The sequence below is a fragment of the Rutidosis leptorrhynchoides genome, chromosome 11 (genome assembly GCF_046630445.1).
Source record: "Rutidosis leptorrhynchoides isolate AG116_Rl617_1_P2 chromosome 11, CSIRO_AGI_Rlap_v1, whole genome shotgun sequence".
In the NCBI taxonomy this organism is placed as follows: Eukaryota; Viridiplantae; Streptophyta; class Magnoliopsida; order Asterales; family Asteraceae; genus Rutidosis; species Rutidosis leptorrhynchoides.
The window spans coordinates 358,833,022-358,849,904 of NC_092343.1; the positions used below are offsets into that span (position 1 = coordinate 358,833,022).

Genomic DNA, 16,883 nt, shown 5'->3' on the forward strand with positions numbered 1-16,883 from the left:
TGGGTTAGTCATGATACTGGGTCAATGACTTTTTGGTCAGGTTAAGGCAGAGGTGTCTTCGAACATAAGCAAGATAGGCAACCGCTTAGGGCTCAAACTTTTGAATATGTAAATATTTTTCTAACTATATTTAATTAAATCAAATAAAAAGTTGTCAACTAAAGTTAAAATGCCTTGTTTTTAATAGTTAAATACTGTGTAAGTAAATAATAGATAAATTGGAGTATTATTTTTTATGCGTGTTAAAAAAATTAACGTATATGTGAGCTCATTTTAATTTTCGTCTAAGGCCTTTAAATTAATGAGACGGCCCTGAGTTAAGAGAATATGCAATTAAAAAAAATTGGACATAAATGAAGTCCCTGTAAGTGCATGACTTACCGTTATGAACCTTGGTTAGAGTAATACATAAGAGGTGCAAGAGGTCAAACAGAGTTTGAGCAATTTAGGAGTATGCAGTAACTATTGATGCATGTAATCCTTAGTTCTTAATCGTTTGTTTTTAAATACATTCGGTCATGTACTAACATTCACATTGTGACTATTGATATGTTATATGTGTGTGTGCGCTTTAAATAATTTATTCAATAGTTAAACTGCATGCATAGTCGGCCAAGTGTGGTGACACACTCGACTGACTGAGTCACACAGTCGACCGACTGTCTAACGCAGTCGACCGACTGTCTAACGCAGTCGACCGACTGTTTCTGGGATACAGTATATATAAGGGACTTGACCTCCTTTTGGGGGTTACTCATTCCCATAACCCTAATTCGTATCCTTTGCGTCCCAGTCGTTCCCAACACCGAAAACCACCGAATACTTACGTTTAGGAGTCGTTCTAATATAGATTCAACCCTAGGTTGGACTAATTAGACCCCAACACGACCCATTATTCGGTTAATCATTGTTCTAGTGATTTCCGCCACTGGATCGAGTTGCAAGCGTCATAAAATCCGTCAAAACAACGTCAACAGTAACAATAGAGTAATAGCCATTAGGCAACTTTCAATCAGTTTTCGTTATTTTTTCCTAAAAAAAATAGTAATAAATATAAAAACTTTCAATCAGTTTGAAATGTTCCCCTTTGTGCAATTTTTATCTTTGATTTCCCCCATTTGAGATCAAACCCTGCCCAAATCAACCCATTCATAGATAAATGAGTTGAAATTGCACTCGTAGAATACACATGCTTGTTCACATGACTTTTGTAACACCCGAATATTTTATACGCGAGAAATGGATATATACATATATATATGTATATACATGGGCATGGAGATATTAAAGTATGTATAGATATACCTTTATGGTTTGGGTTGCGTGAAAATGCACGTATATATATTAGAACGAGAAGTACGCGGAGTACTTAGTGTACATTGCATGTATGTATAAGTGTATATATGGGTAAAAGGTGATGGATACGCATGCATGCAAGGGTTGTTGGTTTAGGTTCACTTTGGGGTTTCCTAGAAGGGTTTACTTGCGTTAACAAGTCGGGATTAGAGCGTACGAGTGGAACAATGAGACAAGGGTTCGTTTAGACAAAAATGGTAGCAAAACAGCTTATTGTCGCGCCGCGACAGAGGCCGTCGCGCCGCGAGAAATCAAGCAAAGATGGGACAGAAGAGGGTTCAAACAGAAGTACCAGTTGCAGTACATTGTCGCGCCGCGACAATTAGGGCCGCGCCGCGACCAGTCTGGGTTCAGACCCGATTTCCAGCTTTTAAAAGGGTGTGTTCAGGGGTAAATCCGTCTTTTCACGTGTGGATCAGATTATAGACTCAAACCTCATCCACTCATCTCATTTAATCATTTTCTTTTTCATTTTTCCTTCCACTTTTCTCTCAAAACATAAAACCCCATTTGATTCAAAGTGTGATTTGGAAGGGAAGAAGTGGGATTCAATCTTTGGCGTAGTTGGAAAGTGTGTTCTCCTCGTTCTTGGCTACGTGGTGATACTAGTGGTAAGCTCTAACTCCGAAATTCGTTTTTGTGTTCATCATTCAATTTTAGGGCTTTTGATTGTATGATTCTTAGATGAAACCCATTTAGTTGTTAATTGGAGATTAACACCAATACTCGGGTTTATTGTGATTATTGGCGGGTTTTGGGTTTGGTGTGCAAGTTTGAGTTTAAAGGACTTGTTAATGGTGTTTAATCACTAGTGTTAGTGATTATTGAGGTTTTGGTGTTAATTAGGGTTCTTGAAGTTGACTAATTTTGACTAGAGTCAAAATTAGGGTTTTTTTGATGATTTTGACCCGATTGTGGATTAAGCGAGGTTTATGAACTTAAAATGGATTAAGTTGAAGTGTTAAACCGATTCCAATGTGTTTTGGGGTTAAAACTTGTAAAGGACGAGATTTTGGTCTTAATGGGTCAAAACTAGGGTTTTGGTGTCAAAATGGGCAAGACACGTGTTTAACACTAGTGTTCGAGTTTAATTGGTATATTAGGACCATTATCACTTGTGTTAGTGATTATTGGTTAAGTTTGGGTGCGGTTTGTACTTGGAAGTGCATTTGGGTCGAGTTTGCACTAAATGTCGAATTGGGTTGGTTTGTAAATCCAATCTAATTGTGTTGTGATATTTATGATAATGGAATAGGTACTTTCCATTGACGTGTTGCGGATTACTTGGAAGCTTTTCTCAAGACTTCAAGGTGAGTGTTAATATCCTATGTGCATATGTATGTGTAGGATGGGTGCGGGTCGGGTGAAGTGATTCTCGATTATAGAGCTCACTTCACATATAGGTGGATTTGATGGACTTGTGTATAGGTCCAATTGGCACGGTTGTGCGTATTGGTTGGCCACCTTTGGCGAGGTACACGTTTGTGTGCATGTTATCACACGTGGTTGTGATTTGGATGTTATAACCCAATGGCGAAGGGTTGAGATGGTTGAGATGTGTATGGCCCCGATGTGGTGGATTTTATAATCCCGTGACCGTGGGTCTTGGTGTTGAGAAATGAATCTCGGGTAGTGCGGATTCATGATGACTTGGGTTGTTCGGTCATCTTACTGCGGAGGTAGTGAACTCGGGTAGTGCGGATTCATGATGACTCGGGTTGTTCGGTTATCTTATGGTTGAGAAGTGAATTTCGGGTTGTGCGAATTCACTAAGGCTCGGGTTGTTCGGCCAATGTTAGTATGATTAAGGTTAAGGGGTTAACCTTGTGTATTATTATTATTGTATTATATTAATGTATTGTTGTGTTGTAGCTAGCCCTCCGGGTGTAGCTATTTGGCGTTGTTCGCATCGTTGATGGTGAACTTGTATATTATTGTTGTTGTATCTTAGCTCGTGCTTAGTGTTGTATGGTACGCCTAGACTAGCTTACTTTATTGCTTGGACGTTCGGTATGCGGTATTTGTTATTGTTTGGCGTGTCCATTTTATACATATATATGTATGTAGTATGTTAGCACTCACTAAGCGTTAGCTTACCCTCTCGTTGTTGACATTTTTACAGATTGCATGCTTGGCGGTTCGGGTGAGCTTGGGATTAGAGATCTTTGCTAGGTTGCTTAAAAGATCTTGCTTTTGTACTTGATTAGGGTTTGGGTAGCGTTGTCCCAAATCACCATGCTCGGTTTATGACTTCGTTAATGTATCGTTGCATTAAAGGGTTTAAAATATTAATGTTGTTTTGAGTTATTAAACTTATTATTGTGTTAAGGACGTTTTGGAAATAATAATGGGACCTAATGTATGAATTATAACGTATTAAAAGGAAAAAAATTTTATGGGTCGGATTCTAATGCGGGTTGGGTTGTTACAAGTGGTATCAGAGCATGGTCTAAGGGATTTAGGTGACTTGAGATAGGTGCCTAGACTTAGACTTTTGTGTGTGCTTAATTTGTTGCGGGACTTGTAGGATTACGGGTCGGAATGGGTTTAGTTAGTGCCTTGTTTATAGGTTGACTAACGTTTATATTAGTAATGCGGATATTATTAATATGCTCTTGTGTTGTGATAGTAATTCTCGCGTGTGTTTGTACCGCGTAGAATTTTGGTTGTGTTTGTTTATATCATCGAGCGAGGCGGTCGTTGTACTAACAAGTCGATGCGGCGTGTGTGCGTAATAAGAACTTGCAGACCTTATTACGGGTGCAAATCGTGTCTAACGAGTGATGTACGACGAGTGCTTAGCAAGATGGGTCGGGGTTGTGCGTGTTTACTTATACGTTCGTGATCTAATCGTTTTGCATTCTTTAGAATGACGACGCGAAACGAGACCGAGATGAACGACACGGAATTTAACGCTAGAGTTACGGCCGCCGTTGCGGAGCAAATGAGAGCGTTTCGAGAAGAAATGGATGGGAAGTATTCCGAATTCCAAAATAGGGGTGAAATGGAGCGTTGTCTTAAGAGCTTCATGAGGACTAGACCCCCGATGTATGATGGGAAACCGGATCCTTTGGTGAGTACGACTTGGGTTTCGGATGTCGAAGGGTGTTTTCGTACTATGGAATGCCCTCCCGAGAAAAAGACGAGACTCGCTACTAGTTTGTTGCGGGGTAGGGCGAAGGATTGGTTAGATGGCAAGATTGATCTTGTCGGTGGTGAGACGTTTATGGCCTTATCGTGGGATGAGTTTAAGGAGGACTTCTTTGAGGAGTTCCGGACTTCGGCCGATTTGTGGGAATTGCGCAATGAATTGCGAAATTTGCGACAAGGATCTATGGATTTGAGTACTCTTAAGGCGACCTTTATGGCAAAAGCTCGTTTTTGTCCGGAGTATTTGGGGAATGATCGATTGTTAATGGGGGATTTCTATCGGACCTTGAATGATGACTTGAAGAGTAAGATTAGCCGGGGCTACGCGAAATCGTTTGCTGAATTGTTCGCCGTGGCTAGAGGTTTCGAGTCTTATACGCGATCAAAGGTGGGTGAACCTTCAAGTGAAAGGAGGGTTGTTTCTTATGGTGCTCCGAGTAAGAGGACTAAGGGTCCGAGTGCGAGTACGAGTGATGTGGTAAAAGGCGCGACGGATTCTCGTGCGCCTAGGTGTTTCAATTGTGGTGTTAGGGGCCACAAGTTGTGGGAATGCACAATGCCGAGAAGTGATGACGGAATGTGCTACTATTGTCATAAAGAGGGACATCGCAAGCCGGATTGTCCCGAGTTGGCGGCGGCGAATGCCGCAAGGAGACGTTGAGGTACGTTTCGTTTTAATAAATATGTCTTTTGAATATTTATTTATGTGGCGTTTAGGTTCGGATTGTTAGATGCATTGTGTTGTGCATGTTATTGTTAAGGGTGACGTTCCTAATGGAAGTACCCTGTGCCGATGTTTGATTTTTGGGACGAAGGGCGTAAGGCTTGGTGCAACCAAGCATTCCTTAGTATTTGGGAAGTGTTTCTACCAAGCCACGGAAATGGTTTTGGTGTTCGATTGTTAAGCGCGCGTTCTCTAGTGTATTGAAGATGATGAACCATGGGGTTCGTCGGGTGATTTAAAACCCGAGAGATCGAGTGTTTAAAATCTCGATGTGTGTTGGTAATGGAGTCTTTATGACGCGACATTAGGTGCCTCTTTTATACCTACTAGCGTGGTGTCGACTCCGATTGTGTTGTGGTTACATTGTACTTAGGGCACCGGGAGAAACCCGTAGGTACATGAGTGACTAGGTGAAACTTGACAAACTAAAGCAATTGGATAATTGCGAGGGTATGGTTTGTGTAATCGTGGTACACTTTTCGTTCGAAGTATTTAAGGATTGATTGAAATCCTTCGTATGCTCAAGGTCTGAGCAAGTTGTGGTGATGGGTCGTGTGTACCCAATTGTTGGTGAAGTCTACCTTTGGTAGCATTGTACGAGTGTACAAGTTGTGATATAGGAACGTGGTTCCAAGTGGGGGAGTCGCACTCCCGCACGAGGAAGTTTTAGTGTGATATTTCGGATGATACTTTTGGTAGATCCGGAAATCTTGTCGAGACCTAGTTTTGGTCGATTTGTGGTAGAGTACGATTTCGGATAAATTGTACTTATGGTTTGGATTGGAATTACCACCGAGGTGGTAATGTGATAAATCTCGTTAAGAGATAATGGTCGTGTTTGGTGAGCAAGGTGAAATCCCTCGGTTAAGGGATGTGTGTGAGTTGGATTCTCTTACAGAGAAGTATGGTTTTGTGCCTATGTTTGATATAGGTGGCTTCTTGCTCGAGTATGGTGAATGGTTAGTGTTATCCGTTAGGATTCACTATGGCGTAGCAGAGCGCGATGTTACGCTACTCGTCGTTCGAGGCCAAAAAGGGCGTTGATTGATGAAGCATGACTTTCGGAGTCCGCTGACTTCATCATGGTATTGTGATTAATGAAGCATGACCTTCGGGGTCCGCTGACTTCATTATGGTACGGTTGAGTGATGGAGCATGATCTTTAGGGTCCGCTGACTTCATCACGGGAGTACATGATCGGTGAAGCATGATCTTCGGGTCCGCTGACTTCATCCGGTATTGAGATTGGTGGAGCATGACCTTCGGGGTCCGCTGACTTCATCAAGAGTGTTGTGTTGTGGGACGTGAATATCGGGTTGTTCGTATTCACAATATTTCGGGTTGTACAATTGTCCCTGTTGGTTGGGCTCATAGTTTGAGGTAGTGAATGTCGGGTAGTTCGGATTCACTAAGGCTCGGGTTGTACGGCCATCCTCGGTTATACTATGTGGCGGTGGTAGTGAATATCGGTTTGCGCGTATTCACGAGGACTCGGGTTGTGCGGTCATTTCGTTATGAGATATATGGATTGGGTTGGTGGATTTCGGGTTGTGCGAATTCACTAAGGTTCGGGTTGTTTCGACCATCCTCCATATGTGTTTTGGCTCGGGTTGTTTCGGCCATGTTGAGTTGTGAACTATTGGTTGTTTATATACCAATGGTGGGGTCGTGAGGACCATGTCGTGTTGTGAACTATCGGTTGTTGTATACGCCGATGGTGGGGTCGCGAGGACCATGTTGTGTGATTAGTGATGCGATAGCCGTGTTTCGCTCACATGTTGGTTACGGGTGTGACGATGGTTGATTTCGTACACCTTGGGATTTGCGTTTCCATAGTCGTTTGGACGCTACCGGTTTTAGCCGTGTGATCATGATGTTACGGTAGTTGCGTATTGGTCGTATTGCGCACTACAAGGGATGTTTCACGATTGGTGATATCCGTAAGGATTCGTTTGGTTCAGTCTTCATTGTTTCGGGTTGTAGACCCTAGGTTGAGGCTTGGTTGCCTTTAGTGTTGTACTCGGTAATAGTACACTAAGGAATTAATATCTCGGTATGAGATTGGTTGAGTTTCCCGATGTTGGGGAAATGAGCATGGTTTTAGTGCTCGGATTGTGAACTTGAGAAATCGCGAGTGACGATTTAGTTGTAAAAGGCAATTCGTTGGAAAGAATTGCTTAGGAAAGTCGGATTGGGACTTAAGTCGAGGACCGTGAGGTGAGGTCCATTTGGTTAAGCGATGAGGATCACGAGGACGTGATCGAGCTTAAGTGGGGGAGAGTTGTAACACCCGAATATTTTATACGCGAGAAATGGATATATACATATATATATGTATATACATGGGCATGGAGATATTAAAGTATGTATAGATATACCTTTATGGTTTGGGTTGCGTGAAAATGCACGTATATATATTAGAACGAGAAGTACGCGGAGTACTTAGTGTACATTGCATGTATGTATAAGTGTATATATGGGTAAAAGGTGATGGATACGCATGCATGCAAGGGTTGTTGGTTTAGGTTCACTTTGGGGTTTCCTAGAAGGGTTTACTTGCGTTAACAAGTCGGGATTAGAGCGTACGAGTGGAACAATGAGACAAGGGTTCGTTTAGACAAAAATGGTAGCAAAACAGCTTATTGTCGCGCCGCGACAGAGGCCGTCGCGCCGCGAGAAATCAAGCAAAGATGGGACAGAAGAGGGTTCAAACAGAAGTACCAGTTGCAGTACATTGTCGCGCCGCGACAATTAGGGCCGCGCCGCGACCAGTCTGGGTTCAGACCCGATTTCCAGCTTTTAAAAGGGTGTGTTCAGGGGTAAATCCGTCTTTTCACGTGTGGATCAGATTATAGACTCAAACCTCATCCACTCATCTCATTTAATCATTTTCTTTTTCATTTTTCCTTCCACTTTTCTCTCAAAACATAAAACCCCATTTGATTCAAAGTGTGATTTGGAAGGGAAGAAGTGGGATTCAATCTTTGGCGTAGTTGGAAAGTGTGTTCTCCTCGTTCTTGGCTACGTGGTGATACTAGTGGTAAGCTCTAACTCCGAAATTCATTTTTGTGTTCATCATTCAATTTTAGGGCTTTTGATTGTATGATTCTTAGATGAAACCCATTTAGTTGTTAATTGGAGATTAACACCAATACTCGGGTTTATTGTGATTATTGGCGGGTTTTGGGTTTGGTGTGCAAGTTTGAGTTTAAAGGACTTGTTAATGGTGTTTAATCACTAGTGTTAGTGATTATTGAGGTTTTGGTGTTAATTAGGGTTCTTGAAGTTGACTAATTTTGACTAGAGTCAAAATTAGGGTTTTTTGATGATTTTGACCCGATTGTGGATTAAGCGAGGTTTATGAACTTAAAATGGATTAAGTTGAAGTGTTAAACCGATTCCAATGTGTTTTGGTGTTAAAACTTGTAAAGGACGAGATTTTGGTCTTAATGGGTCAAAACTAGGGTTTTGGTGTCAAAATGGGCAAGACACGTGTTTAACACTAGTGTTCGAGTTTAATTGGTATATTAGGACCATTATCACTTGTGTTAGTGATTATTGGTTAAGTTTGGGTGCGGTTTGTACTTGGAAGTGCATTTGGGTCGAGTTTGCACTAAGTGTCGAATTGGGTTGGTTTGTAAATCCAATCTAATTGTGTTGTGATATTTATGATAATGGAATAGGTACTTTCCATTGACGTGTTGCGGATTACTTGGAAGCTTTTCTCAAGACTTCAAGGTGAGTGTTAATATCCTATGTGCATATGTATGTGTAGGATGGGTGCGGGTCGGGTGAAGTGATTCTCGATTATAGAGCTCACTTCACATATAGGTGGATTTGATGGACTTGTGTATAGGTCCAATTGGCACGGTTGTGCGTATTGGTTGGCCACCTTTGGCGAGGTACACGTTTGTGTGCATGTTATCACACGTGGTTGTGATTTGGATGTTATAACCCAATGGCGAAGGGTTGAGATGGTTGAGATGTGTATGGCCCCGATGTGGTGGATTTTATAATCCCGTGACCGTGGGTCTTGGTGTTGAGAAATGAATCTCGGGTAGTGCGGATTCATGATGACTTGGGTTGTTCGGTCATCTTACTGCGGAGGTAGTGAATCTCGGGTAGTGCGGATTCATGATGACTCGGGTTGTTCGGTCATCTTATGGTTGAGAAGTGAATTTCGGGTTGTGCGAATTCACTAAGGCTCGGGTTGTTCGGCCAATGTTAGTATGATTAAGGTTAAGGGGTTAACCTTGTGTATTATTATTATTGTATTATATTAATGTATTGTTGTGTTGTAGCTAGCCCTCCGGGTGTAGCTATTTGGCGTTGTTCGCATCGTTGATGGTGAACTTGTATATTATTGTTGTTGTATCTTAGCTCGTGCTTAGTGTTGTATGGTACGCCTAGACTAGCTTACTTTATTGCTTGGACGTTCGGTATGCGGTATTTGTTATTGTTTGGCGTGTCCATTTTATACATATATATGTATGTAGTATGTTAGCACTCACTAAGCGTTAGCTTACCCTCTCGTTGTTGACATTTTTACAGATTGCATGCTTGGCGGTTCGGGTGAGCTTGGGATTAGAGATCTTTGCTAGGTTGCTTAAAAGATCTTGCTTTTGTACTTGATTAGGGTTTGGGTAGCGTTGTCCCAAATCACCATGCTCGGTTTATGACTTCGTTAATGTATCGTTGCATTAAAGGGTTTAAAATATTAATGTTGTTTTGAGTTATTAAACTTATTATTGTGTTAAGGACGTTTTGGAAATAATAATGGGACCTAATGTATGAATTATAACGTATTAAAAGGAAAAAATTTTTATGGGTCGGATTCTAATGCGGGTTAGGTTGTTACAACTTTGTACATAACCAAAAGGCAACCCCAAAAGAGTTGACGAAACCAAACTTAGCTAAGCAAACTAATAGCACATACAGTATTAAATATGGAATCATAACTATTGCCTTTGTCACCATTTTCTAGCAACCATCATCTTTGCTCGGCTCAAAGTGTGATTTTGTACATGTTATATATATATATATATATATATATATATATATATATATATATATATATATATATATATATATATATATATATATATATATATATATATATATATATATATATATATATAGTTGTAGGATCAAGAGGGAAGTAACCAATCGGGGGAAGCAATTTTTTTTTTTTCGTTTTTTGAAAAAACTTTGTTCACGAACATTATAGATTGGATGAAAATAAGAACATTTAGAAAAGACACTTCGTGATGAATGTTATTATTTTGGCGGGAAAACGCTCGAAGAAGTAATATATAACAATTATCGTGTTTTTCGAGCGTATGTTGAGGTTTTAGACATTAGGGTTAAGATATTAGGGTTTAGATATTAGGGTTTATAGGGTTTAGATATTAGGGTTTAGAAATTTAGGGTTTAGGGTTTAGATTTAGGATTTAGATTGAGTTTTTAACACGAACGGCTTAGAGTTTAGGGTTTAGGGTTTGGTGTTTTGGGTTTATTCTCAAAACACCAAACCCTAAACCCTAAACCCTAAACTCTAAATCGGGCTAAATTTTACTTCACAAAACATGAAAAAAAAACGTTAACATTCTTCACGAACAATATTATCTTGAATATTATTTTTGTCGATCGTTTTCCCGCCAAAATAATAACATTCATCACGAAGTGTCTTTTCTAAATGTTCTTATTTTCATCCAATCTATAATGTTCGTGAACAAAGTTTTTTCAAAAAACGAATTTTTTTTTTTGCTTCCCCCCGCTTCCCCCCGATTGGTTACTTCCCCATTGATCATGTCCATATATATATATATATATATATATATATATATATATATATATATATATATATATATATATATATATATATATATATAGTGGTAGGATCAAGAGGGAAGTAACCAATCGGGGGGAAGCGGGGGAAGCAAAAACTTTTTTTTTTTTTCGTTTTTTGAAAAAACTTTGTTCGCGAACATTATAGATGGGATGAAAATATGAACATTTAGTAGAGACACTTTGTGATAAATGTTTTTATTTTGGCGGAAAAACGCTCGAAGAAGTAATATATAACAATTATCGTGTTTTTCGAGCGTATGTTGAGGTTTTAGCTATTGGGGTTTAGATATTAGTGTTTATAGGGTTTAGATATTAGGGTTTAGAAATTTAGGGTTTAGGGTTTAGATTTAGGATTTAGATTGAGTTTTTAACACGAACGGTTTAGAGTTTAGGGTTTAGGGTTTAGGTTTTGGTGTTTTGTGTTTATGGAATAAACCCAAAACACCAAACCCTAACCCCTAAACCCTAAACCCTAAACTCTAAATCGGGCTAAATTTTACTTCACAAAACATGAAAAAAAATGTTCATATTCTTCACGAACAATATTATCTTGAATGTTATTTTTGTCGATCGTTTTCCCGCCTAAATAATAACATTTATCACGAACTGTCTCTTCTAAATGTTCATATTTTCGTGTGATCTTGATGCCGGAAAAAAAAATTCCAAAAAAAACGAAAAATAAAAAATTTGCTTCCCCCGATTGGTTACTTCCCCATTCATCCTGCCCTATATATATATATATATATATATATATATATATATATATATATATATATATATATATATATATATATATACTTACCAAGGTCTTTTATCAAAAATGAAAGGAGCTATAAAATAAACAAGGAGCAACCAACAAACACAACGACCTCAGTGTGCCTTGCAACTAATAAACTAACAACACAACCTGAAACAACTATCTAAAAGCGAGACCTCAGTGTGCCTTGCAACTAATAAACTAACAACACAACCTGAAACAACTATCTAAAAGCGAGCCAAACCGAACTGGACAATTACCAAACACAGCCGAGCCGAGCCGAGCCGAGCCGAAGCGAACCAGGATAACAACACAGCCTCAAAGTGTGGTTTCGTACATGTACAAGACAGAATGTGACCCATTTTAATGTAAACGAGAACCTGAAGTGGCAACTTGGACCCATTTAGTCATGAATAGGTCAACGTAGTTTAAAGAAACCACTTTAGGGAAAGTTCTATATATCAAACACCCTTCTAAAGGTGATTTTAAGGACCATGATTAAGTTTACAAAAACTTCCTAGATTGTTAACCAGCAACATTTTTGAAATTTTTTATACACTAATTATATATATTCACATTCATATATCAGAGTACAACTCAAACATGCAAGAAAACAAACAGCAGAACAAAATCAGCAACTGAAGTAAAGCTATAAGTTTAGGGAAAATTTCGATAAACAAATGTATCGTCAATCAATCAATCCGTAGAACACCAATAGCATCTCACAAAACGACAATGATCGATGTATACAAAAATCAAAATCTATAATGATAAAAACACAAGAACAAGCGAGTATACGAAAAGGTAAGCTGATGCACGAGACGCATATGAATACGTCCCGACAATCTGAATGTTAAAACTGCAAGTCTCGGTTGATATATTAAGTGTCGTCACCTGAGCCAAACCCTGAAAACCACAAGCCATTTCGTCTTGATTTTGCACTTGAAAATACGCATTAAACGCGTACGAAGCATTTGCATTCGCATCCAGCCCGTTACACGAAGAACCGTACCCGAGGGGTGTACAGTCAGCAAACGTGCACGCGAAGTTAATGTTCTCACCGAGTTTACTCAAGTCTTTTGCATCCGGGTTAAACTGGCACCATTTCTTCTCTTGGTAACGCACGTTTTGAGCTGCAACCAATGGCCCGTTTTGACCCCGGCCCGATAAATCCATACTAAACTTCGGTTGCCCGTCGTACCTAAAAATACCCCAATGTCTTTCGAAATTACCAGGGGCAATGCTTTTAGCGTCTTCATCAATTAGCCCGAAAAGGTAAACTTCAATCGGGCCAGGCCTAAGCGGTGTGCCTTTGTTAGAGTTGAGCCGAGGCATAAGCCCGCTATAAAACCGAAACGCCATGTTATTGTTCGCGTTTTTATCCCCGTCAGTGGGCCACCCAACTTCACCGACTATAATCGGCATGTCACCGTACCCTGCAGCCCGCAAAGACGACACTAAAGTGTCGTAATTAGCATCGAACACGTTCGTGTACTTAATCCCATTATCGACAACAGGCTGACTAACACCGTCAAAAAAGGCGAAATCAATCGGGAAATCATCGTTTCCATAAAGACTTAAGAAAGGGTATATGTTAACCGTAAAAGGTGCGTTGTTTTTCGCCAAAAATTGGACCATTTGAACCATTTGATCGTTGATGTCAGCCCGAAACCTACCAGCTGACGGGACTGGGTTATCGGTTGGTGAACCGTAAACATCAGCATTCGAGGGTACGGTGGCCTTGATGGTGTCACCGACCCCGGCTTCATTAAGGGCATTTTGGATATTTTGAAGTGCGGGAAACGTCGTTTTTTGAAACGAACCATTGTACGCTTTTAGGAACGGCTCATTACCTACGGCAATGTATCTGTCACAAACACAAAAGAAAACAAATAAATATTAATAAATTAGGACTAAAATTAAACCCTAATTTCTAAACCCGAAAATCACATCATTTGATTGTGACCATATACTTAAACTTTTACCAAAACCAAGAAAAAAAAAGAAAAAGATACAAATACATAAACTTTTGAATGTTAACAGAATTAACCCTATAATTAAGGAAAAGGTACAACGCTGAGATCCATATATTTTGGATGTTGCTTAAAGCAACAATGAAATTAAACAACTACATAAGAGATGCTCTGATGTACAACACCTGATGCACATCGTACAGCTAACAATTAATAACATACATCTGTTAAAAGTTTATAACTACATGGTCATTGATGTAAAAGTGCCTCCAGGGTATTTGGGATTGTATTTTTTTAGTGCTTAATTTTATAAACTTACTTTTTAGTACAAGATCAAAACTTAAAAACTGTTTCTTCACATGTTGCATTTTTGTTTCTTTTAAGGGGCACACACTTTAAGCAGTTTTGAAGCCATAAAAAACTACTTTAGTACATGTGCAGAGCTCAAATAACATCAATAAAACAAAATTATCATATGCAAATCTCAAATGACATCAGATAAAAATAAAATAAATTGTCATATGCTAATCTCCAGCACCTTTCATTTACCTATTTTATAAACTTACACAAATAATCATATTTTTACCATTAATTTTTACCTCAAATCTCCCCACTTAAGGTAACCTTGTGATATTTCAACAATTGATGAGGGGCAAATATCTACACAAAGTACATATTTTTATGCATATATTACATCCCACCGTAGTTTCATTACTCCAGAATTATTTTCTTTTAAAAGTTTCAATCTTTTAAACCTCTATCAAAAGTACAACTTCTTAAAGCAGTCACAAAAACCCAATATTCCTACACCAAGTCCCAAAACAACCATTATCTAGAAAAAATGTACAACAATTAATGCATAAATTATAGCTTACTTTATACCCACAATACTATTAAAATTATATACTCCGTAGTACATTATCTTGCAACTTCCAAAAGCACATTAATCACAATCTTCTAACCGAGTGGCCGAACTTAAACTTAGATAGAAATAGGGCGAAACACATAATCACAATCTTCTAATCGAGGAAGAGTGACGGAACTTAAACTTAGATAGAGATAGGGTGAGTGTAAAAATTTAATAAAATTTTCAAAGTCACCACTCAAAAAAACCTTACTTTTTGATAAAAAATAAAATAAAATTTTGTGTAAGTTTTTTTTCCTCATTAAATTCAGGTAGGGCAAATTCTAACCTCTATCAAAAAAGCATATAATCACAAAAACACAATATTCCTACACCCAATATATCCATTACAAGTGAAAAAAGGTACAACACATAAAGCATAAAGTACAACTTACTTGATATTAACACCGCCATTGAAATTATATCTTGTAACATTCTTTTGAACAAATTTTTTAGCACGACTATAATCATTCATAGCCAAAAGTTGATCATTTGGAATTGCAATCATAACTTCAATCCCAGAACCTGCAAGTGCACTCATTGTTGATGATTCAGCATCAAAAAGCTTAACTTTATTAATCCCATTATCTTTCATCATCTGTACCACTGTTTTGGGATCCATCTTATGGGTTGCCATCGTCCCCCAGTTTACTCCAACCCCTTCTACTTTTAAAGATATGCAAAACAGGCCCATCAAGAATACCGATATTACACTTTTTACCCCTGACATTTTTTCACCTTCTGGGTATCGATTGAATCTGAATCGGATCTTGTGGGTAGTGTTATTTTGGTAAAATAATTCTGGGTTTTTGTGAGTTTTTTAGATGATGACGAAAAGAGAGAGCTTTATATATATACGTATATATATAGAGTGTGTGTGTGTGTGTGTGCGATAAAAGGTGTAAATAATAGCGGTTGAGAAGACGGGGTTAAAAAGCGGCGATTTTTTCTGGGGGTTTTACGTGAAGAAGAGAAAGTGAGATCGTGGAGATATGTGTGAAAAAGTCGGTGTGTGTGTGTGTGTGTGTGGGGGGGGGGGGGGGGGGGGGGGGGGGGGGGGGGGTTACTGTGTGTATTGAAGAACAAGGGATTCTTAAACAAAAAGGGGAGAGGAAAGTGTGTTTAAAAAGGGGGTGAGAAATTGAAATTGGTTAAAAAGACCGTTGGTGGATTTTTGTTTGATTATGAAAAAAAAAAAAAAAAAAAAGTTGGAAAAATATGGCAATATCTTGCTGAGTGTTTCAAATTAATTAATTAATGGGGTTGTTTTAAGTTTGAAATTTAAGGCTTTAAGCAACCTTTAATATACGTTTTCATTAAGAACTTTGGGCATGTAAAATATACTTATACATTAACAAAAAGTAAACCTCTTTATGAAAAAAACTACCTCATATACTGAAATGTCCCGTTCATATTGATTATAAACGTTCCATATTAATTGATTTCGTCGCGAGGTTTTGACCTCTATATGAGACGTTTTTCAAAGACTGCATTCATTTTTAAAACAACCATAACCTTTATTTTATCGATAAAGGTTTAAAAAGCATTACGTAGATTATCAAATAATGATAATCTAAAATATACCGTTTACACACGACCATTACATAATGGTTTATAATAAGAACATATTACATCAAAAATAAGTTTCTTGAATGTAGTTTTTACATAATATCATACAAGCATGGACTCCAAATCTTGTCCTTATTTTAGTATGCAACAGCGGAAGCTCTTAATAATCACCTGAGAATAAACATGCTTAAAACGTCAACAAAAAATGTTGGTGAGTTATAGGTTTATCCTATATATTATCAAATCATAATAATAGACCATAAGATTTCATATTTCAATATACATCCCATACATAGAGATAAAATTCATTCATATGGTGAACACCTGGTAACCGACATTAACAAGATGCATATAAGAATATCCCCTATCATTCCGGGAAATCCTTCGGACATGATATAAATGAATTCGAAGTACTAAAGCATCCGGTACTTTGGATGGGGTTCGTTGAGCCCAATAGATCTATCTTTAGGATTCGCGTCAATTAGTAGATCAGTTTACTAATTCTTAGGTTACCAAGCAAAATGGGCATATTCGGCTTCGATCAATCACCCATATAATGTAGTTTCAATTACTTGTGTCTATTTCGTAAAACATTTATAA

The 16,883-nt window shown here is 38.5% G+C and overlaps 1 protein-coding gene across 1 annotated transcript; it reads right to left on the reverse strand.

The window, feature by feature from the left end:
- Positions 1 to 12,483: 12,483 nt before the first annotated feature.
- LOC139876602 (glucan endo-1,3-beta-glucosidase 8-like) lies at positions 12,484 to 15,737 on the reverse strand. Its single transcript, XM_071863943.1, has 2 exons — positions 15,110 to 15,737; positions 12,484 to 13,704 (listed from the first exon to the last, which is right to left on the reverse strand). Exons 1-2 carry the CDS (start codon positions 15,442 to 15,444, stop codon positions 12,600 to 12,602), a joined length of 1,440 nt encoding a protein of 479 aa, XP_071720044.1. The 5' UTR covers positions 15,445 to 15,737; the 3' UTR covers positions 12,484 to 12,599.
- Between the last annotated feature and the right edge of the window lie 1,146 nt (positions 15,738 to 16,883).

What these genes read in the sequence shown, in the direction of transcription:
- LOC139876602 (XM_071863943.1), bottom strand. Translation starts at nt 15,444, where the DNA reads ATGTCAGGGGTAAAAAGTGTAATATCGGTATTCTTGATGGGCCTGTTT. An exon ending in AATGGCGGTGTTAATATCAA is followed by an intron (nt 13,705 to 15,109) that starts GTAAGTTGTACT and finishes TGTTTGTGACAG; the next exon opens with ATACATTGCCGTAGGTAATG.